The sequence below is a fragment of the Trachinotus anak genome, unplaced genomic scaffold (assembly GCF_046630095.1).
Source record: "Trachinotus anak isolate AG129_WGS33_773 ecotype Australia unplaced genomic scaffold, CSIRO_AGI_Tana_v1 ptg000007l, whole genome shotgun sequence".
In the NCBI taxonomy this organism is placed as follows: Eukaryota; Metazoa; Chordata; class Actinopteri; order Carangiformes; family Carangidae; genus Trachinotus; species Trachinotus anak.
This window is the reverse complement of record NW_027273858.1, coordinates 18,588,034-18,606,838: the sequence shown is the minus strand read 5'-3', so window position 1 is coordinate 18,606,838 and position 18,805 is coordinate 18,588,034. Positions and strand designations below refer to the sequence as shown.

General features: G+C 41.1%; 1 protein-coding gene across 3 annotated transcripts in view; it reads right to left on the bottom strand.

Annotated features, from left to right (window-relative positions):
- Positions 1 to 18,805, bottom strand: part of macrod2 (mono-ADP ribosylhydrolase 2) — a 388,659-nt gene that overhangs the window by 16,550 nt on the left and 353,304 nt on the right. Inside the window, exons 9-15 of one of the 3 annotated variants that reach the window (XM_071481180.1) lie at positions 17,569 to 17,647; positions 10,169 to 10,207; positions 8,420 to 8,479; positions 3,189 to 3,227; positions 2,718 to 2,759; positions 1,211 to 1,354; positions 471 to 539 (exon numbers count right to left, since the gene is read on the bottom strand). In XM_071481180.1, the coding sequence (XP_071337281.1) occupies positions 471 to 539; positions 1,211 to 1,354; positions 2,718 to 2,759; positions 3,189 to 3,227; positions 8,420 to 8,479; positions 10,169 to 10,207; positions 17,569 to 17,647 (472 nt within the window). The remainder of the gene's footprint in view (positions 1 to 470; positions 540 to 1,210; positions 1,355 to 2,717; positions 2,760 to 3,188; positions 3,228 to 8,419; positions 8,480 to 10,168; positions 10,208 to 17,568; positions 17,648 to 18,805) is intronic. The other 2 variants (XM_071481181.1, XM_071481182.1) reach the window with 2 other exon arrangements.

Sequence of the window (18,805 nt, the reverse complement as noted above, 5' to 3'; positions counted from 1 at the left end):
AATAGCTACGCGGTTACAGTTGCCTGTTTGGGTTAAAATGGTGTAAGTATGGATGCGTTCAAAGAAGGTGTCCCTTTCAATCCAAGTTTCTCACTGGGCACATATGCCAAAGCTGTTAATTTTGGAATCAGCTGTGATTGGCTGTTCTCCACACCTCCACCATGGCTTCCAAGATGTGTAATGCCACTTGAGGCTCCCTGCCATGCCTGAGGACTGCCTGTACAAAGTGGAGCATGGGTGATAAAGTAGATCCTATGTACATAGGCTGAATCTGATTCCAGAGGAAATCTAGTTTGGCAGACGGCAGACAACAGAAACAGCGCTGACCACACTAATTCAATACACAAGTATACAAATACACTAAACTGGATGAGAACACCACATTGATTGAAAACCAGTCAGTCAGACTCTCAATCAGGTCAAATCAAATCATATCAAATCAAATCAATTCCAAGCAAATCAGATCTTGCCTTCCATCTCCACCGTGGACTTGGCTGTGTCGTCACCCTCTGTCTTCGTAGCAGGTTGCTCGTCCTCTGCTGGAAAAAGGAAGCAAAGCTGTGATGCTTGTTACATTACACATTTACATGACATCACAGCCACACGTCTGCAAAAAGAAGCCTGACCTGCCGTCTTGAGTTAGATCAGTGTTGTTAATGTTTTTATGTGTGTGTATGGTTGCCTTTGTGTGTGTACGTGCTGTGGACTGTGAGGCTCCAGTGATAATATTGTATGTCCAATCTGTAATACTGCACGCAATCTCAGCCCCAATTCCTCCTCACTTGGTTCTGCTTATTCTGTGCTGAGAGATACATTTGCATAGATTCAAAACACTGACAGGAAGAAATTAAAAAAAAAAACTCTAGCATGGAAAACCCTTATTGTGCATTTATAGTGTGTTCCATCTCCCAACCATGTAATTTAAGACTGCTGGTAAACCAAAAAAGCAAACATCTATGTTTTCATTTTGTCATGCTGTCATTAAATCAACCATCAGGGTTCAAAAATTAAACTGACATGCTCATATCTGTCTGACTCTGTGCCCAGTGAGTATTTTGCCACATACAATGAGAAATGAAATAAATACAAGGAAATCAGACAATCACCTGAATCTTCAAGTTAGCATTAATACTGTGAGTGACAACTTGTGCACCTCACAGTTTTTGATGTAAAAGGATAAAAACAAACACATGCACTCTTATGGAAATACCTTTGTCTCCCTCTTTATTTTTATCATTGTTGATGCCTTTATCCTCAGCTCTGCCCTCGCATTCCATATCTTCCTCTTTCTCTTGGTTTTCATTTTTCTCCACAGCCTTTTCTTGATTTGGCTCCTCGTCTCCTAAATTTTCCTCTGTCAGCACACAAACATTGAAATATAAAAAGTAAGTTCTGAAGCATTAATTCAGGCATATGGAGTTAAAACCTTCACATTAAATCCTGTAACGCACGGCAGAAAAACAAGCTCAAACTTTATTACTGCTGACAGAAATCCCTCAGAAACATTTTCACACAAGCAGGTGCTTCGTTGCCACTTTGAAAGGCACGGACGTTGTCAGGAAAGAAAGAAAAACTCTCAGTTTTCTGAAGAACAAGAGCTTAACTTGGGCAGTAAAAACAAGTTTAAATGTAGATTAGTTGTGTTTGCAGCACTTTGGGATATAAAACTTGTTGTAATGGTTGGTGTTATAAAAGTGTCATTTGGTTTGTTGCTAAATAACTATTTATTTGCTATGGTGTGGTTTCTAAAGTCTGAAGGGAAATGCTAGTCCTTTTGCGAGTATGGGTGTAGTATTAGTAGTTAAAGAAACAAATCAACATAAAAGGAACAGAGTACTCGCAGTAAATAAACATGCTAATAAAGAGCTGTGCAGGTTAGGTTATAAGGTTATATTTTACAAAGTAACCAAGACCACATAATTGAACAACATATTGATCTGTTTTCATCTGCAACACACACACACACACACACACACATACAAAAATGATGCAACTGTTGCATTTTTGGCTGAATTAGCCTGCAGGTGTTGTTTTTAAAACGCATATCTTTGCTCCTCCTAGGTGCTACCTCTCTGTTTTGTGTCTCATGAGAAAGTAATTACATATCTCAGGCCTTGGATAGCATCCCAGGGCTGCATTTGCTATAACTCTCTCATAGAATATCTACAAAATTCATGTTCAGAGAGGCTCTATCTGTCAAATCTTTGTCAATGGGATGGGATTTGAATAAAACAAAAACAGAAGAGAGGCGAGGCACTGCTCACTGCCAGTATGCTAATTCAGAATCTTAATTATATACCAGCAGCATAGAGGATATTCGGAGAAAGAAAAATGGTTCTAGCTCCAAGTTAATGGTTGCCCCTTTGCAGCTCACACAGTTCACTTAAGGCTCTCTCTGTCAGCACAATAAAACACATCAGAGTCTTGGGATCTGTTATACTTGTGCATTTAGAGTTTTCTTAAAACTAGTTATTCCTTTACTGCTAACAATACTGATCAGGGTAAGTCTTTAATCAAACTCTGAGCTCAAGTGAAAACCACAGCAACGAACTGCACGTTGCTCAGCTGCTACTATTCCCATTTCATCTACAGATAAGAGTCAGATCAGTCTGTGCTCCTTCCTTCTCAGTAGTGAGTGATGTGTAGAGTAGTGGCAATCTGCACACAAACAATAACACAAAATCACACCCCCATCCATGCTGGAGCCTTGACTGTACCTGGGTTTTGACTTGCCATCTCTTCTTCTTTTCCCCAAGCATCTAGAAAAACAGAAGAAGAATTCAAAAGAGTAGAAAACATTTGAGTTCATTGCTGGAGCCTGGAGTTGAATTGACTTCGCTTTTGATATCACCTCAAACAGCCTTTTCATTCTATCTCTTTGTGTAGCTTTGTCTTTGTACTGCGGTATGAGAGCAATGGAACCACAAAGACATGCATAAATTAAATGACAGAAAAGAAGGGGAAAAGAATGTCACTTCTAAAGCCATACATAATTGAGGGATTTCTTTGTTCCAAGCCTCTGTGATAAGAGTACTATTTTTTTTTAACGTAGAGTAGTAGCATACAGGATGGAAAGACTGAACTGGAGCAGAGAGAAAATTCAATTTTTGATGACAAATGACATCAAGAAGCACTGGTAGCGCCGAGAGGTTCAGAACATGTGTTAATGGTCCGTAGAGCTACATTACCATTGTCACCCTCTTCTTCATCACCTGTTTCCTCTTTACCTGAAAAGGAAGGGAAAGGAATCATCAACCAAACACAAGCATGCATGGGGATAACGCCAGTCATTAATTCTGAAAAACAAAGCTACACGTCATACTAATGATCACAAACTGTTCAACTCTCGGCAAAAGATTCATCTTGCGAGAGATGGCACCACATTTTAAAAACAGCAGCGTCCTGTCTAGCTCCTGTGTCAGCAGCCTCACTTTCCCAATGTGTTCTTACATTGGGGAAATCTTTTATTCATCAATCAGAAAAACTCAAACATGAGAATGGGTTTTTCTGTCCATGTTCCAGGTTATTGTGAAGAAAACCTACTATTGCTCTTGATAATAACATTTGGATAAATCCTTATTTTGTTTAAAGTGTAACAATTTATTTGTTAGCTTTGTTAGTCTTTGACATAGTCATCTTTGAGCTTCAGTTTTTTAAGACTTACAAACTTATGATGGTTACAGTGTATCTTAGTTACAATGAACAGGGTCTCAAATTTCTAGCATAGAACCAGAGTCTATAGTCAGGCTAGCAGCTCTGTCAGGCTGTAATTAGGCACAGCAGTGCTTTGAGTTTAATGTTAATGTTAGTATGCTAACATGCATACAGTTAAAAGGTAGCATTTAGTTAAAAGCTAGTATTATTATGCCTAACATTCACCATTGTGGTTCACAGTGTTAGCTCACTTATTTTGCTAACTCGTATTGAACACAAAGTTCAGCTCAGGTGGATGGGGATGGCTTTTGTTTTCAGATATTTGGTCATAAACCATAAACAAAACATAGACAAATAAAAACAAATTGTATCGGCATAATACTATTGTAAAGTATTGTGTATATACAGTGTAGTTGTGTAGTACAACAGAGTAGTATCACTATGATACTATGAAATATTAAACAGGTATCATTTTTCACCGATTCATGGAGATCCATAAAAAACTGTATAGAAATACTTATTGGGGGTCTCTAAAGATATCACTGGAGAATTCCAGTCACCATACTGTACATACAACACTCCCAAATCAACCTCAAATTAAGTCATGAGAGAATCTGCCCAACTACAACTACCTGCCTACTGTATAACAGCACAGCAAAGTTTGTCCAAAATATGTATAAAAGACAGATTTTAATAGTGACATAAAACAGCTTTAATCCATGCATCATAGCTATTACCCCCACCCTCCTTGTCGCCCTCACATATTGTTATGCACGCGCACACACACACACACACACACACACACACACACACACACACACAAACCAATGACATTTGGGACAAATTGAGTAAATGAAAGCCATGACACCAATAAGAGAACATGCTCTACAATGGCTATTGTGCAGCTTCCATAATTGCTTTTTTAACAAGCTGCAGAGAGAAACCATTTTTTCATATCTATGCAATTTTGCCCTGCACTCAGAACAATAAAAATGCCAGCCTCTATTAAATGGGAAAAAGGCCAGTTCTACCAGTGGTGCATGTTTGTCTCAAGTGCCTCTGTCCATCACAGGGAATGCTGGTGACACACAGTAGATGGCAATCCTTTCTATTAATCATGACTGGCATTTTGAGATGGAGCCACAGACAGGGGGCTGAAAAGAATACTTCATTGGGAAAAACAAGTTGAGATGAATGCTTTGCTGGCTATGAGGTCACCCTAAACCTTTCTTCTGCATTTAAAAATTATGCGTGGCTGTTGAATCTGTCTGAAGTGATCCCAAACAACAATATATCAGATACGACAAAAGGCTGAATGTAATTTCCTCTCTTTTATTTGATCATTCGTATTTGGCTTATTGAATGGAACAGTGTTCAATTTGTGATAAAGGATGCTATAAGGGAGAGATCGTGGGTAAAGACACAGATACGTGCACAAAGCAGACAACAAAAGATTCTATGTAGGGCAGATATGATTTATAATGGCTTCAAGTTAGGTTAAATTAGAACATTGTCTCTCCACTAAGTTACAACCCAGCCAGCATCTCCTCCAGGCCGCTCACTCATGTGCTGCAAACAGCAGGTGGCAGCATTGTCACAGCTTTCCTACCTAACACACACACTGTACTAAACTGTCTTCACCATGAATCAGGGTCTGACGTACTTCACACAGAGGGGCTCCGGCCAAAGTCCACACCTCAGCACTGTTAGTGTCAAATCTCCCATGAATTCCACTTTCAGAAATATGGAGATAAAAAGGACATTTCAGGTATTATCCTGCACTTGAGTTGAATGAGTGACAGCCTTGTAGTGTTTTGTTGAATAAAATGTGTCTTTCTCTCACATACACACACGTAAATTATTTATTTCTGTCAACATCAGATTCAGAGATACAGTATCACAAAGTCATAAACAATTTAGATGCTGATATACAACCTTCCCCCGTGTGTCCTACTTGCATGACCGTTGAGTAAACATCAGCTACAGATAATATTTTGTACTTCTATTTTGTAGGAAGTAAAAGCAGTATTTCATATTCAGGGGTGAATAGAAATGTGAACACGTTAAGTTGCGCACACACACACACCGACACAGTCTAGTTATGCTATCTCTTCCCCCAGCCCTGTCTCTCTTATTCCTTCCATTAAAGCCAACTGGAGCAAAGGAAAAGAAAGAAAAGAGAAAAAAGGGGGAGAACTTGAAAAATTCATGAGACACATGTAAAGAAAAAAAGGCCCCGAGATGACCAACAGCTATCACTCAAAGACCTTTTGCATGTGAAATGTGCGCTGGCAAACATAGTGTAAGTGTGCTTGTGAGCCATGCTTGACGGGGTGCCAGGGTGTAAAGGAGGGCATCCCATGGAGAGGCTCACTGTCTGTCCACACATAGGGTTATTAATCTGAATGTCCATCCACACTGTGTGCCATCTCTCATCATCTCTCCCTCTCCTCCTCAGGTCTTTCCCAGAAAAAGCTCAAGCATGCCAGACAAACAGACCCAGCCAGGCATTGATTTCTGGCTCAATGTTCACATTTTACTGTGCCCTGTGACATCCACTAATCTCACTAATACCAATCTGATATCAAATAATAGACACTGTGGGGCTGCTTGCCAACTCAGGTGTGCTGTAAAGAGACCACACTCAAACCTGGACCTCTGTGCCAGTATTCACCTCTATGTCTCACTCCCACCTCTCTGTCTCTTTTTCTTTCTATGGCTCACAGCATCTGCATACTGTGCTTCTGTTTCATGTGGATTACATCACAGCATAGCTCATCTCTCTATCTCTCTCACACACACACAGACATACACATAGACACACAATAAATCTGTGACCCTTTTTTTGCAAATACACTTCAGGGTTATTTGTAGTTGACGAGGGATTGTGTTTCTTCTTCTGCCTCTTTTGAAGAGGGGTTGATATGCCGTTTTTCAAATCTGAAATACTCCCCTGTTCCCCAGTTACATCTGTTTTCAAGCAAATAAAATCTTAACTTCATTTATACAGTATTTTAACACTGACAGTCTTGTGAATGTGAAGCATTCATTAGACGTGAATGAGACGTTAGTGCTTAGAAAGTAAGAACAAATAGTGAAATAACATTAAAAAAAAACCAGAACAAGATAAAATTAATTTAATATGCAGTCACAAAGTATGATATGAGATGTATATTGATGTTGTCTGATGTTCAAAAAAAGACTGAGAGGCTGCTGTGTTGTTTGAATGGTTAGTTGTACCACAGGTTACGTGCTCTTTTATCCTGTTGGCTGTTTGTGTTAATTTTGTGCTTTTTACTATCAGTTGTAGTGTGTGGGACAGAGCAGCCCTATAATTACCTCCAGTCCACTGTAACCTGTGTATTTATCGTGGAACAACAGTGGAGAAAGGCTTAATGTTCTCTCTTCATCAGTGCTGTGGCTAAAAGCCCCTCACGCCTGACCCATGGACTTCGGAGAGTGAATCCCCTGAGGAGTGTGATGGATGTGATGGATCACACTGAGGCACATTGACAGACACACTCCACCAACTGTGCTGCAGCGTAATTTATTCTAAAAAGTGCTCCACATATCGACGATCACAAATAGATGACCTGCTTTGCTGGCTCTATAGACACGATGGTGAAATATGGTGTGTTTACAGTTGAAAGAAGCTCTTACGCACAGCTGTGGTATGAGACTCTCCAGCATCTTATAATGTCTGTCTCATATGCAGTAGCTGACAGTGTGGTTTTGCAGCTTGCGTTTCCTCTAGTCTGTGCTATCTTGACATCTGAGTGTTGTCTATGATTAATCCATCCAATGTGCTATATCGAACCAGTCCTAACCTTTACAGTGCAGGCAGTACAAAATCATTTCATTCTCCTCCTGTGAGAGAGGTTGTCTCAAGGACTGAGTGTTCCCATGCTAGAAAGCTGTGCCAAGCCCTTTTGTGAATGGATTAGTTACTATTAAGCTGCCGGGCCTGATAAATTAGGATTTATAAAGATTATTACAAAATACTTATGCCCTCCTAATGCTGGTGATTGAATTTGTGAATCATATTGAATTACTGCTGTGGATTATGGAAAGGTATGTTGAATAGACGGGAAAAATTACTTATTGTGCTTTGTTTAACAACACAGTATGTATTGACGCCCTTGAAGTGACAGCGCTATCTAGTCCAGCCTCTCTCAATCAGCGAGAGGAGCCGTTTCCCTATAGAAAACAACCGTGACTGCTATCTTCAAAAATTCCCTGCAACCTTAAGGCTTGAAGACAAATGGATGGTGTAAGATTTTAATTGCCTACTAACACCCTCCAGTGTAAGAATCTAATTATCTTTGGTCCATCGTATCGGAGAAGCCTATAATTGTTTCAATATTACACATCCAAAGGGGCTGAAACTGCAGAATAGCCAGATAATGGCTTCTTAAACAAGTTTGCCTCTAAGAAAACATTCTTTTAAAAAGACCAAGCTTCATCTTGTATTCATTTCCCCAAAGAGGAACTTGGCACCAGAGAGCAAGAGATTACTGACCAAGAACACACTCCATTTCTTCGTACACGCAAAACAAATATTTCTGTACACAGATATCAGTATACAATGTTTCCTTTGCCAGTAACAGTATTTAGCATTTTCAAAACAAAAAATCCTAATTAAAAACATTAGGATAAAACGCACGCACACGCACACGCACACACACACACACACACACACACACACACACACACACACACACACACACACACACACACACACACACACACACACACACACACATACCTCTGTTGTTATCTTCACTTTCTTCCTTGGCTGTAGATTTCGTAGATGGTTTTGTGTCATCTATAAATACGTAAAAATAAATGGTGATTTACAGGCATAGTGTGACACATCTTTATCCCCCAATACAATCAGAATGCAAAAAGCATTACGTGTTGTCCATTTGAATTGTTGGATGAGAGATGGTGTGAGGAAAGGCGGCTTTTGGCATGCCCATTGTAGCAGTGGTTATTCTAACTTGGCTGTTCAGTCTCAATTGACCACACTACAAGAGCCAGTGGGAGAACTCCATGGCTCTTGCGTTGTTTGGTTTTATACCTGCCTGAGAAAAAAAAAGACTCCTGTGAGAGAAAGGGGAAGAATGTGAGGCTTAGAGACCGAGCCCAGAGCTCAGTCTGGGACAAAAGCACTATTCCATGTGAGAATGGCAGTCATTTGAACCTTTGAATAAGCTCCAGGCTGATTCAAACTCTGGCTGATGGAACAGAATAAAAGGCCAGTTCTTGGCACTGGCGCAGAGGCCCATCAAACAAGGCCAAACTGGACCAGGGCAGGGCTGGCATGATGATACAACAGAGCTAGGAATTATCAGGGTTATTTCACTTGGCTTGATATGGTCTGGTGCTATGTTATTATACTGTATGCAGTGTAAAATAGCTGGTGAGGAACATGACAGAAAACAACTGACTCGTTCTGGCGCTAACAATAGGGCAAACACACAAATGCAGTTCCTCTCGGCCAAGTCTTTATGATTTAGCCATTACGTGCACATTGTTTCACTCTGGAATATCACATTTTACAGTGCACTTATAAAACAGCCCTTTTATGTTCACCTAAAATAGAATCTCATTGGAAACACAGATGCGTGTAATTGGCAAATCATGGGGGTGACTTTGGGAGGAAAAACATTTTGATAGCACCCTGGGTACTACATCCATGGTAATCTGAACACTTCCTTCGACAGACTGTAAAACTAACATTGTTCTCTGCTTAGTTGGTTGCATGTGTACTGTGACTTCTTCGAGGGACGCAGCAGTTAGACCTGGTCTGAATCCCTTTTTGTTCTTGGAAAGAAAACTCACCATCAAGTGCTTTCTAAGACCTACTGTACCTTGGAGAAAACTGCTAGAGGCAGTACATTTTATCAAACATTTCATAAAAATGACATTTTTTGTCTACCAAGGAGAAGAAAAAAAGCAACTGCTGCTACTTTATTGGATCTATTGTTCCTGCTAGTCAAACAATACACACACTTCCATGAGGTTTTCTTTTCGTGTTATTGCTTATTCAGGACATCAGTGCACAGACAAATGTCAATAGTTTATCCCGATAAGCAGTATCTGGGAGTTTCAGGCCGTGTGCCAAGATGGTGCGGTGATAAAAGCATTATGCGCTGACAGTTGTGTTTGTGCCAATGCTGCGCAGGGACGATGCTCTGCTGTTTCTTTGTCACTCACTTTAGGTGGTCTGAAGGCATTGTGCCCGTAAGCCGGTGAACAGAAGGGTGTCAGGAATTAGCTGTGGATATAAGCTCATGTAATGTAATGCACCTCACATGAAGTATTTTCAACTGCAATGTGTCAGGCCTGGGATTCAACTTGTCACCAAATGACTAAACATTTAATTTCATCGGCTGCATAAAACCTAGCAAATCACTGTCACGAGCTGAAGCTACGCCACTCACTCAGCCTCCGTGTGCTTTAATGGAGGTGTTAAGGTGAAAAGACAACCATGAAATATTCTGTCACTCACCTTCCTTTGGCTGCTCCCCTGTAACCTCCGTGTCATTGTCTGGCAGAAGGGGAAAAAGACAGCATGTTAAACCATGCTATTTTATAATGTATGATACAATGAGTCATCACAACTTGTCTCCTTGATTATAATGTTGGAGTACAGCATTTCATGCTGCTGTGTACCCTGCCTGCTTAAAACAGTCAACAATGAAGGAAGAACCTGCAGTGTTTCCTCAGAATGTGATTGAAATGTGATAGGTTTTATTTTGGTAAAAAAAACAAAAACAAAACAAAAAACAAAACCCAGTCCAATTCACATGTCCAAAAAGCTGGCTGTTGAAACTCTTTCACCTCCTCCCTCCTCATCACACCAGCTGCCATGCTCCAAAATCATACCAACAACCTTCACAGCCTCCCTCAATTCCCCCAGCAGACGGCCTTGGATCTTGTGAGTTATTATGCCAAATGACTGTGTATGTGGGAGAGTGTGTTTCATGAGACATTCTGTTTCAATTAAATCTATACTGGTATGCTCAGCATAAGTGACATAAAACCCCCATTTCCTCAAATTACAAAGACTGCAGAACGGGGTGGACAACTGCCTTTGATTGTCTCCTCTTTTCTCTATAGGTCCATTATATGAGACAGACTGAGTGAACTAGAGGTGTTTCTGGGTGGATGAGTTGAGTTGCACAGTGTGAGATGAGAAGAAGGCTTTGGATGCTGCTTCAGGAACTGCAGAGTGAGAGATGGGAAGGGAGGAACTGTGGATGCATGCTCTCGGCTCCTGGCTCCCATCATAAACACACTGATACACACTCACACCTCACACAGCTCAGCACACCTTAAAATGCTTTGAGTCATGGCACTCTCTCTCTCTCTCTCTCTCTCTCTCTCTGTCTATATATATATATATATATATATATATGTACAGTATGCGTGTGCTTTAATGTGTTTGGTTCATACTGTATGCACCATACACATCTGTATGCGTGTGGGCACATGTATGATGTATATGTGTGGCTGTGTATGAGTCTGAGCAATGATTGCACCGAGGTTAACAAGCAAAAGCAAGCACTGGCTTGATGAAAGGCTGTTGTCATCTGTTCTGTAGAATTGTTACCATCAGAGCTCCCTGTGGATCCAGCGACAGGCTTTTCTTTTGTATAACACTGAATAAAAGGGTACAGTGCATTAATCTAACCCTGCTTGGGGAAACAAAGGAAAGGCCCACTGATACTGTATAACAATAGTGCAAGAATGGAAACATAGGGTGTCTCAGCTACTGCCATGTTCTATAACATTATTACCACTGCTCAAAACTGCGTTCAACACAGGACATTTATGTGATGTGGTCAAGACTAACAATATATGACACTTTTTTTTCCTTCCTCTTTCTTCCTTGACAATGGTTCAATTCACACAAAGGATTCTCTCATAATTTATTATATAAAACAGCTATCAGCTGTTCAGTAGTTGGACATATCAGGAAATATGCTCATTTGCTGTCTTACTGATGAGATGATTGATACCTCACTCTCATATCTGTGTGCTACATATAAAACTAGAAACCAGAGATGGTCAGCATAGCTTTGCAAAAAGACAGGTAAAGTGAAAACCCCATTAATTAACATGTTATTAGACCACCCGTCTTTTCCACCTGACTAAGAAATCGTCCGGCTCTCAAACCCATGTAAAACCATAACTTGATTTTAGGGTTTTATGAAATTAACACATGAGATATAATATATTTATTAGTGAGCTTTAGAGGTGCTGGTAGGCAAAAAAGTGAAATAATTGCTCCTTTGGGTTGCATTTTTCTCACATGTTGGAATAGTTTGCTATTATGTGGCAGATGGTGCGGACATTGTTAGATTTGACATTTTAAACTGAATTGGACTACAGCCAAGAAAGTCCTAAACCTCTAACTTATCAAAAATGAACTAAGTGTAGCCAGTGCTGTACATGTTGATAAGCAGGTAGTCATGAAATGTGTTTGCACATTTTCTTCACATCCGTCATTTATGCATGTGAACATCTTTACATATGACCAGCTAAAGCTGATCCTTGTGTCTGCTAAATCTGACTGAGAGACTCTGAGTCAGTTTGCTTTCTGGCAATCACAACACTAACACACCATGGTCTCCTCATTTCCCTGCCTCGAGGGATAACCAACACAGACTTCATTTTCACCCCTCACAGGGTTCCTGTAGCCATTCATATCCTCTGTCAACAAATTACATGTGTGTGATAGAAGCTTGTGCATACCACAGCTTCATGTCTTCCAGAGCTGTTGGGGGGGGGGGGCTTCTATTATGGGCATTTGGTGGTAGGTATGTGGGTTGTGGGATGGGAGTATGGAGTGTATCAAGAGCCATGTAAATAAATGTCAATTGGAAAGTCAGTGAAACAGTTGGAGAGAATGCAGCAGCCCCTGTAGATCTGCAGGCTGTGTTAATATTGTCAGCACTGTGGCTGATTGAGGAGAAGAAGAGATGGAGCCCAGCTTGTGGGCAGCCACCCGGATCATATTAGTGGAGGAGTGTACCCAGAATCAATTTCAACATGCTTTTACTCTCTACAACCACAGCTGCCTGACTGCTCCCATGCTTGCAAATAATATGTGCCAAGGCAAGCATGTGGTCAATCATGATCTATGAACCAATCTGAACACTTAATAAAATCATGTCGTATGATTAATTGCATTGAGCTCCATGTGTTAATCAATTAATGGTTTCATTTACTTTATATTTCCAAAAATACAACCATGGTAACTTCTTGGAATTTTCTGGTTACCATTTCTGGGGTGTGTATTCCTTCAAGCAACGTAAACACTGATGGTCCTCTTAATCAGATAGCAAGACTGTCATAGCACCTTTGAGATATGTGCAGTTTATGGCTTTTCAAAGTAATGAATAGGTCATTATATCACTGGTTATGAGCTCAGTTGGCGAGGCAGGTTATGGATGGTGAATGGTACTACAGAGGCAAAACTCCTTACATGTAGCTGCTGTGTGTTTTTAGCTTATTTGTCTAACGGCCTCCTTTACAAAATATTCAAAGCTGGGAAGCAGTGTGCGCCCCCTAAAAAACTGAGATATATGCAGGATACCACGCACATTTTCTTTTGTACATCCCAATCAATGTGAAATTGAGTGCACATGCACGAGCACACTCCTCTCTCTGCCCTAAATTTTATATGCTAATGAGTATAAATGTCCCTGGGCTACCACTCTCTCCAGAATCAAGAAAAATGCCAGTACCAAGCAGCAAGTCCACCAAACAGAGAAATCCTGACATGCTTTGTGCCAGAAAGGGATGTTTTTCTTGTAAATTATGCATTTTCTGTTCATTGAAATGAATTTGGTTTATTTCACATAGTATTTGCTGTTACTATGCTATATGCTATTTTCAATATACATTCATTTGGAACGAAGCAATGCGCCAGACAAAAAGGTGAGCCTATCCTAATCTTTTCCAACTTTATGCAATAGGTATTGACAGAAGTAAATGACTCACATGGACAAACAGGAACCTCTAATTCTCTAGTTGAACAAGAAAAGCTCGTCATGGCTGAAACCATTGAGGAGTAATGACGCTTTAAAGACAGCATGATATTTGGGGGTGTATATGCTCCTGTGGGCTTCAGAGGAGTTGATTTCAAATTCATTTAACTTATAAATGAATTACAGCCACTGCCCACTTGCAGCCTGTTCCTAACCGTGTTGTTGGTTAGAATAAATTAATCGTGGGTTGATCCAGGCCACCTTGCCACAATATGAGTCAGTCGCATTTGTGCATGACATATTATTTGCACGTTGATGGAATGAAAACACTTTCTATCAACGTAGGAAAATTCATCCCCTGATGGTGCCCTTTATAGAAATGTGCGCAGTTCATCGCTCCGATTACATTAGGGAAACCGGCTCTGGCTGCAAATCGTGCTTTAATGTTAGCCTAGTCAACTACATTGTATGGGAACTTTATAAATGTGGCTGGCATGGCATGGATTTCCCTCAGTTGCCAGGAAACCCAGTGTGGTAAGCACTTGTAAGGGAACAGGTGATGTGTGACTCATTGTGTCCTTCTTCAAAGCCAGACCCAACTCAGCACACAGCTCCAAGAGGACTGCTCCAGGAAATTTTACACATTATCTTCATGGGCCAAAAAATGTGCTTGGTTTCTAAACACCCAATCCATTCTAATTCTGCCATTCTCTATGTCCTCTAATAAGGTCAAAGCTGTCATTGCTATTACGGGGTGTATTGCATCCTTTTGCACAAGCTTTTATGTCCACTTATTTACAGTAATTGCGTACACATGGATGTGTTATTATTTCCAAAAAGGCCAATGTGTCTATGCTGTGCAAATCAGTTTGAGGAGTAATTATTTTGATATATGGTCAAACAGACTCCAATAAACCAATTCCTAATGTTAGCAGTTTGACTGTATCACCTGTAAATGTTGCCAATTGACTAAAACCATTAGACACATGCCTATGCCAGACAGGAAGCTGGCGTGGAGGAAAGCAAATGCATTTCATCCTTCCAGACTTACATACATCCAGACTTGAGCACACAAGATGGCGTACGCAACGTTTGTACATGAAGCCCCTGGAGAGTCTGTTTGAACATTGGGCAACACCACTGCAGAAAAATCTGCAGTAATTTTTTCCAGTGCTTCGTTATGATGTCAATGTTCTAATACTCACTGCTCCACTAGGCACAACTTCCTGTTTTATTTGTATGTGTATGTGTGTCGGCGCTGATGTGCCTGTAGTATGCAGGTGTGCATGAGTATTCTTGTCAGCACAGGCTATTTTTCAGTTGCCTCTCTCTGCAGGGATGTAACCATGCTTTGGTTCTCTCACAGCGGCAGCTTGTGGGAATGCACATTGTGATAGAGCAATTTCCTGTATGCAAATGTCCTGTTTACATGTTCCTGCTCCAGTCATTGTCACTTGACAGATTGCTTGAATATGAGGAAAGCAGCTATACGATGAAAAATGAGAATAGTATGACTTCAATAAAGAGTCTATTGTGCCCATTCTCAGCTCTAGATATGTTTGAAAGTGATGTCACAGAGAAGATCCCAAGTTTAACACGACCACACACACACACACAATACAGAAAGATCAAGGGCACGATTCACAACAGCTCCACAGCAGCTTATTGATAGACGAGGTGGTGGAGAAGCTCCTCCTTGATATAATGATGAAGAATAATAGAAAGTGGAGGGATGAGGTAATGGGTGGCATGGGAACAAGTGAGAGCGAATGAGGAAGGGGTGGTGGGGTGGTGGAGGGGTCAATGTGACAGAGGGTTATTGAAAGTGAGAGGATGTTGCAGGAGACAGAATGGGCTGAGGCCTCTGTGTGACGCTTTCAGTGATGCCACCAGATCTACCTGACTGTCTGTCTCTAGCAGTGAGGATGATGAGATGTTCTGAAAGCGCTCGAGCACACCTGCAGCGCTAATTCACAGCTTCTGATTCACTACTACCACTCTGCACAGGCTAAATGCAAGTCTTTTCACACCACAAGGTTACGCATTCTGTACATGGTGCAATCATACCAATCAGCATTTCTTTCTTAAAAGCACATGTACTGTTAAACTCATCTACATGATGTAGTCTGGCTGGAAAAACATATGAATTCACTCTCTTACCTGAGTATCTAGTCTACAATCACAGCATCAATAATTATATATATATATATATATATTATATATATATATATATATATCTTTGGATTCTCCATTGTGAAGCAGCGTAAAATAGTTTGTTTTTCTACATACATGTATATGGGAAAAGTTTCGAACGTACATATGAGGTGGTAGACTGGAGCTGATGTAGGCGAGCGTGTGAAAGAAAGGTGTCTGCCACACTCCAGACAACAACCGTGAGTGGTAATATCACACTTATTTAGCCACTTGGTCTATAATGGGATTAGTATTGTCTCTAGGCCACACATACACACAGAGCAGTGATAACGGTGGCCCTGACTCCAGAGGTCAAAGGGTACTTGACAGGCGAGACACAGTGATGAGAAAAAACACTTGGGCTGGCTTCTCAAAGTGTCCTGCGGTAACCTTCTGGAACGACCCCACATTAAGACTGACCTCTGGCATCCTCATTAGCAACTCATTGCATGTTGGTATACAATCGTTTTTAAGGTGTTATCTTCTAATAATGTAAAGTTTTCTGCTTTCCCTTTGTGACACACACAGAAGCTGTTGTTTTGTTTCGTCCCCGTTCCCAGCCATGGAGAGATGTAGGGCATTTATCCACTGACAGCACTTGTAAATGGCGAGAGTGATAACTGGAGAACAACAGCTCCAGATTCTCATCTCAGAGCACTAATATGATGAGACGGGTGCTGGGTGCATGGGGGCAGGCAATATAATTAAGGTCTTTCCCCAGAATGTAATCTTTCAGGGAAGAGCCTGGGCAGGGAGCGGGACAGATGATGGGAGCGCAGGGGGAACAAAACATTCTCCATCTGGGAGCAGCGAGATGAAGGCCTGAGAGCTGGTATTCCATTGGGGAGTGGGGAGGGAAAAGTGAGGTAAATGGGAGGTAATGCTAGGATGGTGAAACCAGCCAGCCTCTTTCAGCTCTGCGGCTATTCAACTCAATCCTCCGTGGAGCCCCCATCAGAGCTGGTGACTGCTCCTGGCCCCCGAAAAAAGATGATGACATGAAAGGGGGGAGGGAATTGAGAGAGAGAGAGAGAGACAGAAAGGAGAGTGGGAGTTGAAGATAATGGATGTTTGTTTATTTCACATACAGAATTGAGGAGCAGTAACCAAGCATGATCAGTGGTTGCTATGCATCCATGAATTTTTTTGTTCTTTCAGAAGACATTCGCTGCTGAGGACCATTATTACAGTCAATCAAATCTGACATTTAAGTCTCATCAGAATATCAAAAATTATGTAAAATATCTGCTTGCTCGTTCACTGACAAGAAATGTAACTATTCCAATCCTATTAAGGCAATCCGTAGAGAACCTGACACTTGTTATGCCAACTGTCAGCATAAATTCTCACTGTTAATCTCACAAATCATTGTGCAGGTGCATTAATTTTGTTTACATTTGAAGGTGTCACCCAGGTCTGACAGGTCCTCATACTACTGCCCCCAGGAACAAGATATTTCTTACTGCAGATGCTTCATGGGATACACAAGGAAGCAAAGCTGCCTCGCTCTGTACAGATGGTCAATTAAGTAGGTGGTGACATCACGTAATACACAAGATCTTTGAAAGGAGGTCTCAGAGAAACACAGCATATTAATCATTCATCAATCCATTTGCTAGTTCAACTCAAAACAGCAAAGGGCAACAGAGAAGGTGTAATGATTATGTATAATGTATTAATGATATGCAGCAGAGTCAGCTGGAAGTAAAAACACACATACCTTGAAAAATGTCAGACATTTTCTTCTTGTAGATGGCAAAGTCAGTCTCGAGGAAGACGCAGAAAATGACCCGTGTAATCTGCATAGTAAAAAAAAAGAAAGAAAAAAAGATAGAAAAGCAATTACTGTACAAGCCCATTGCAAAAAGGCCTATCTGGTGAACTACATGACAGAAAAACTTAAAGGACATGTTTTGATCTGTCAGTAGCAATCTGTATCAGCAGGACACAGTCATGGTCATTCATAAATCTAAAAATGTAATTTGTTACCCTCCCAGTCAAGACCACCCAAACGATGCCCTCTGAGACAGCTTTTAGGGAATATTACAGCACGTTACATCAGAATAAGCATTATTGAATGGCTGCATTGGTTAGAGCAGAGCAATACGCCTCAGTATCACACAAAGTGCAACGACATGCAATGGCAACATTAAAGATGAGCAATGGAAAATACTTTTGCCCAAATTGAAAATTACAAGAGAAAATGACAAATAAACGATTTGACCCTACCACTAAGGATAATAAAGTCAGAATTAGATATCGGAAGAAAAACAACACAGAATAAGTAGATTTGATATTGACACCTCAAACAACTATCATGAAGACAATTTATGAAAGTGAACACCTTCAATACAAAACAAGAAATTGACTTATTTTCTGTTTCAGTGGCATAACAAACAATACTGATGGCGATGAGTCTGCCTACAGGTGGGAGACTGACCGTCTGGTGACCTGGTGCAGGCAGAACAACCTAGAGCTAAACGCTCTGAAGACAGTGGAAATGATAGTGGACTTCAGGAAGAGCCCAGCCCCACCCACCCCCATCTCCCTGTGTGACTCCCCCGTGGCTACCGTGGAGCATTTTCGCTTCTTGGGAACCACCATCACACAGGATCTCAAATGGGAGCTAAACATCAGCTCCCTCATCAAAAAAGCTCAGCAGAGGATGTATTTCCTGAGGCAATTGAAGAAGTTCAACCTGCCAAGGACTATGATGGTGAACTTCTACACCTCCATCATTGAGTCCATCCTCACCTCCTCCATCACCATCTGGTACGCTGCTGCCACGGAGAGGGACAATAACAGACTGCAGCGTATCATCCACTCTGCTGAGAAGGTGATTGGCTGCAATCTTCCGTCCCTCCAGGACCTGTACGCCTCAAGGACTCTGAGGCGTGCAGGGAAGATTGTAGCTGACTCCTCCCACCCTGGACACAAACTCTTTGTGACACTCCCCT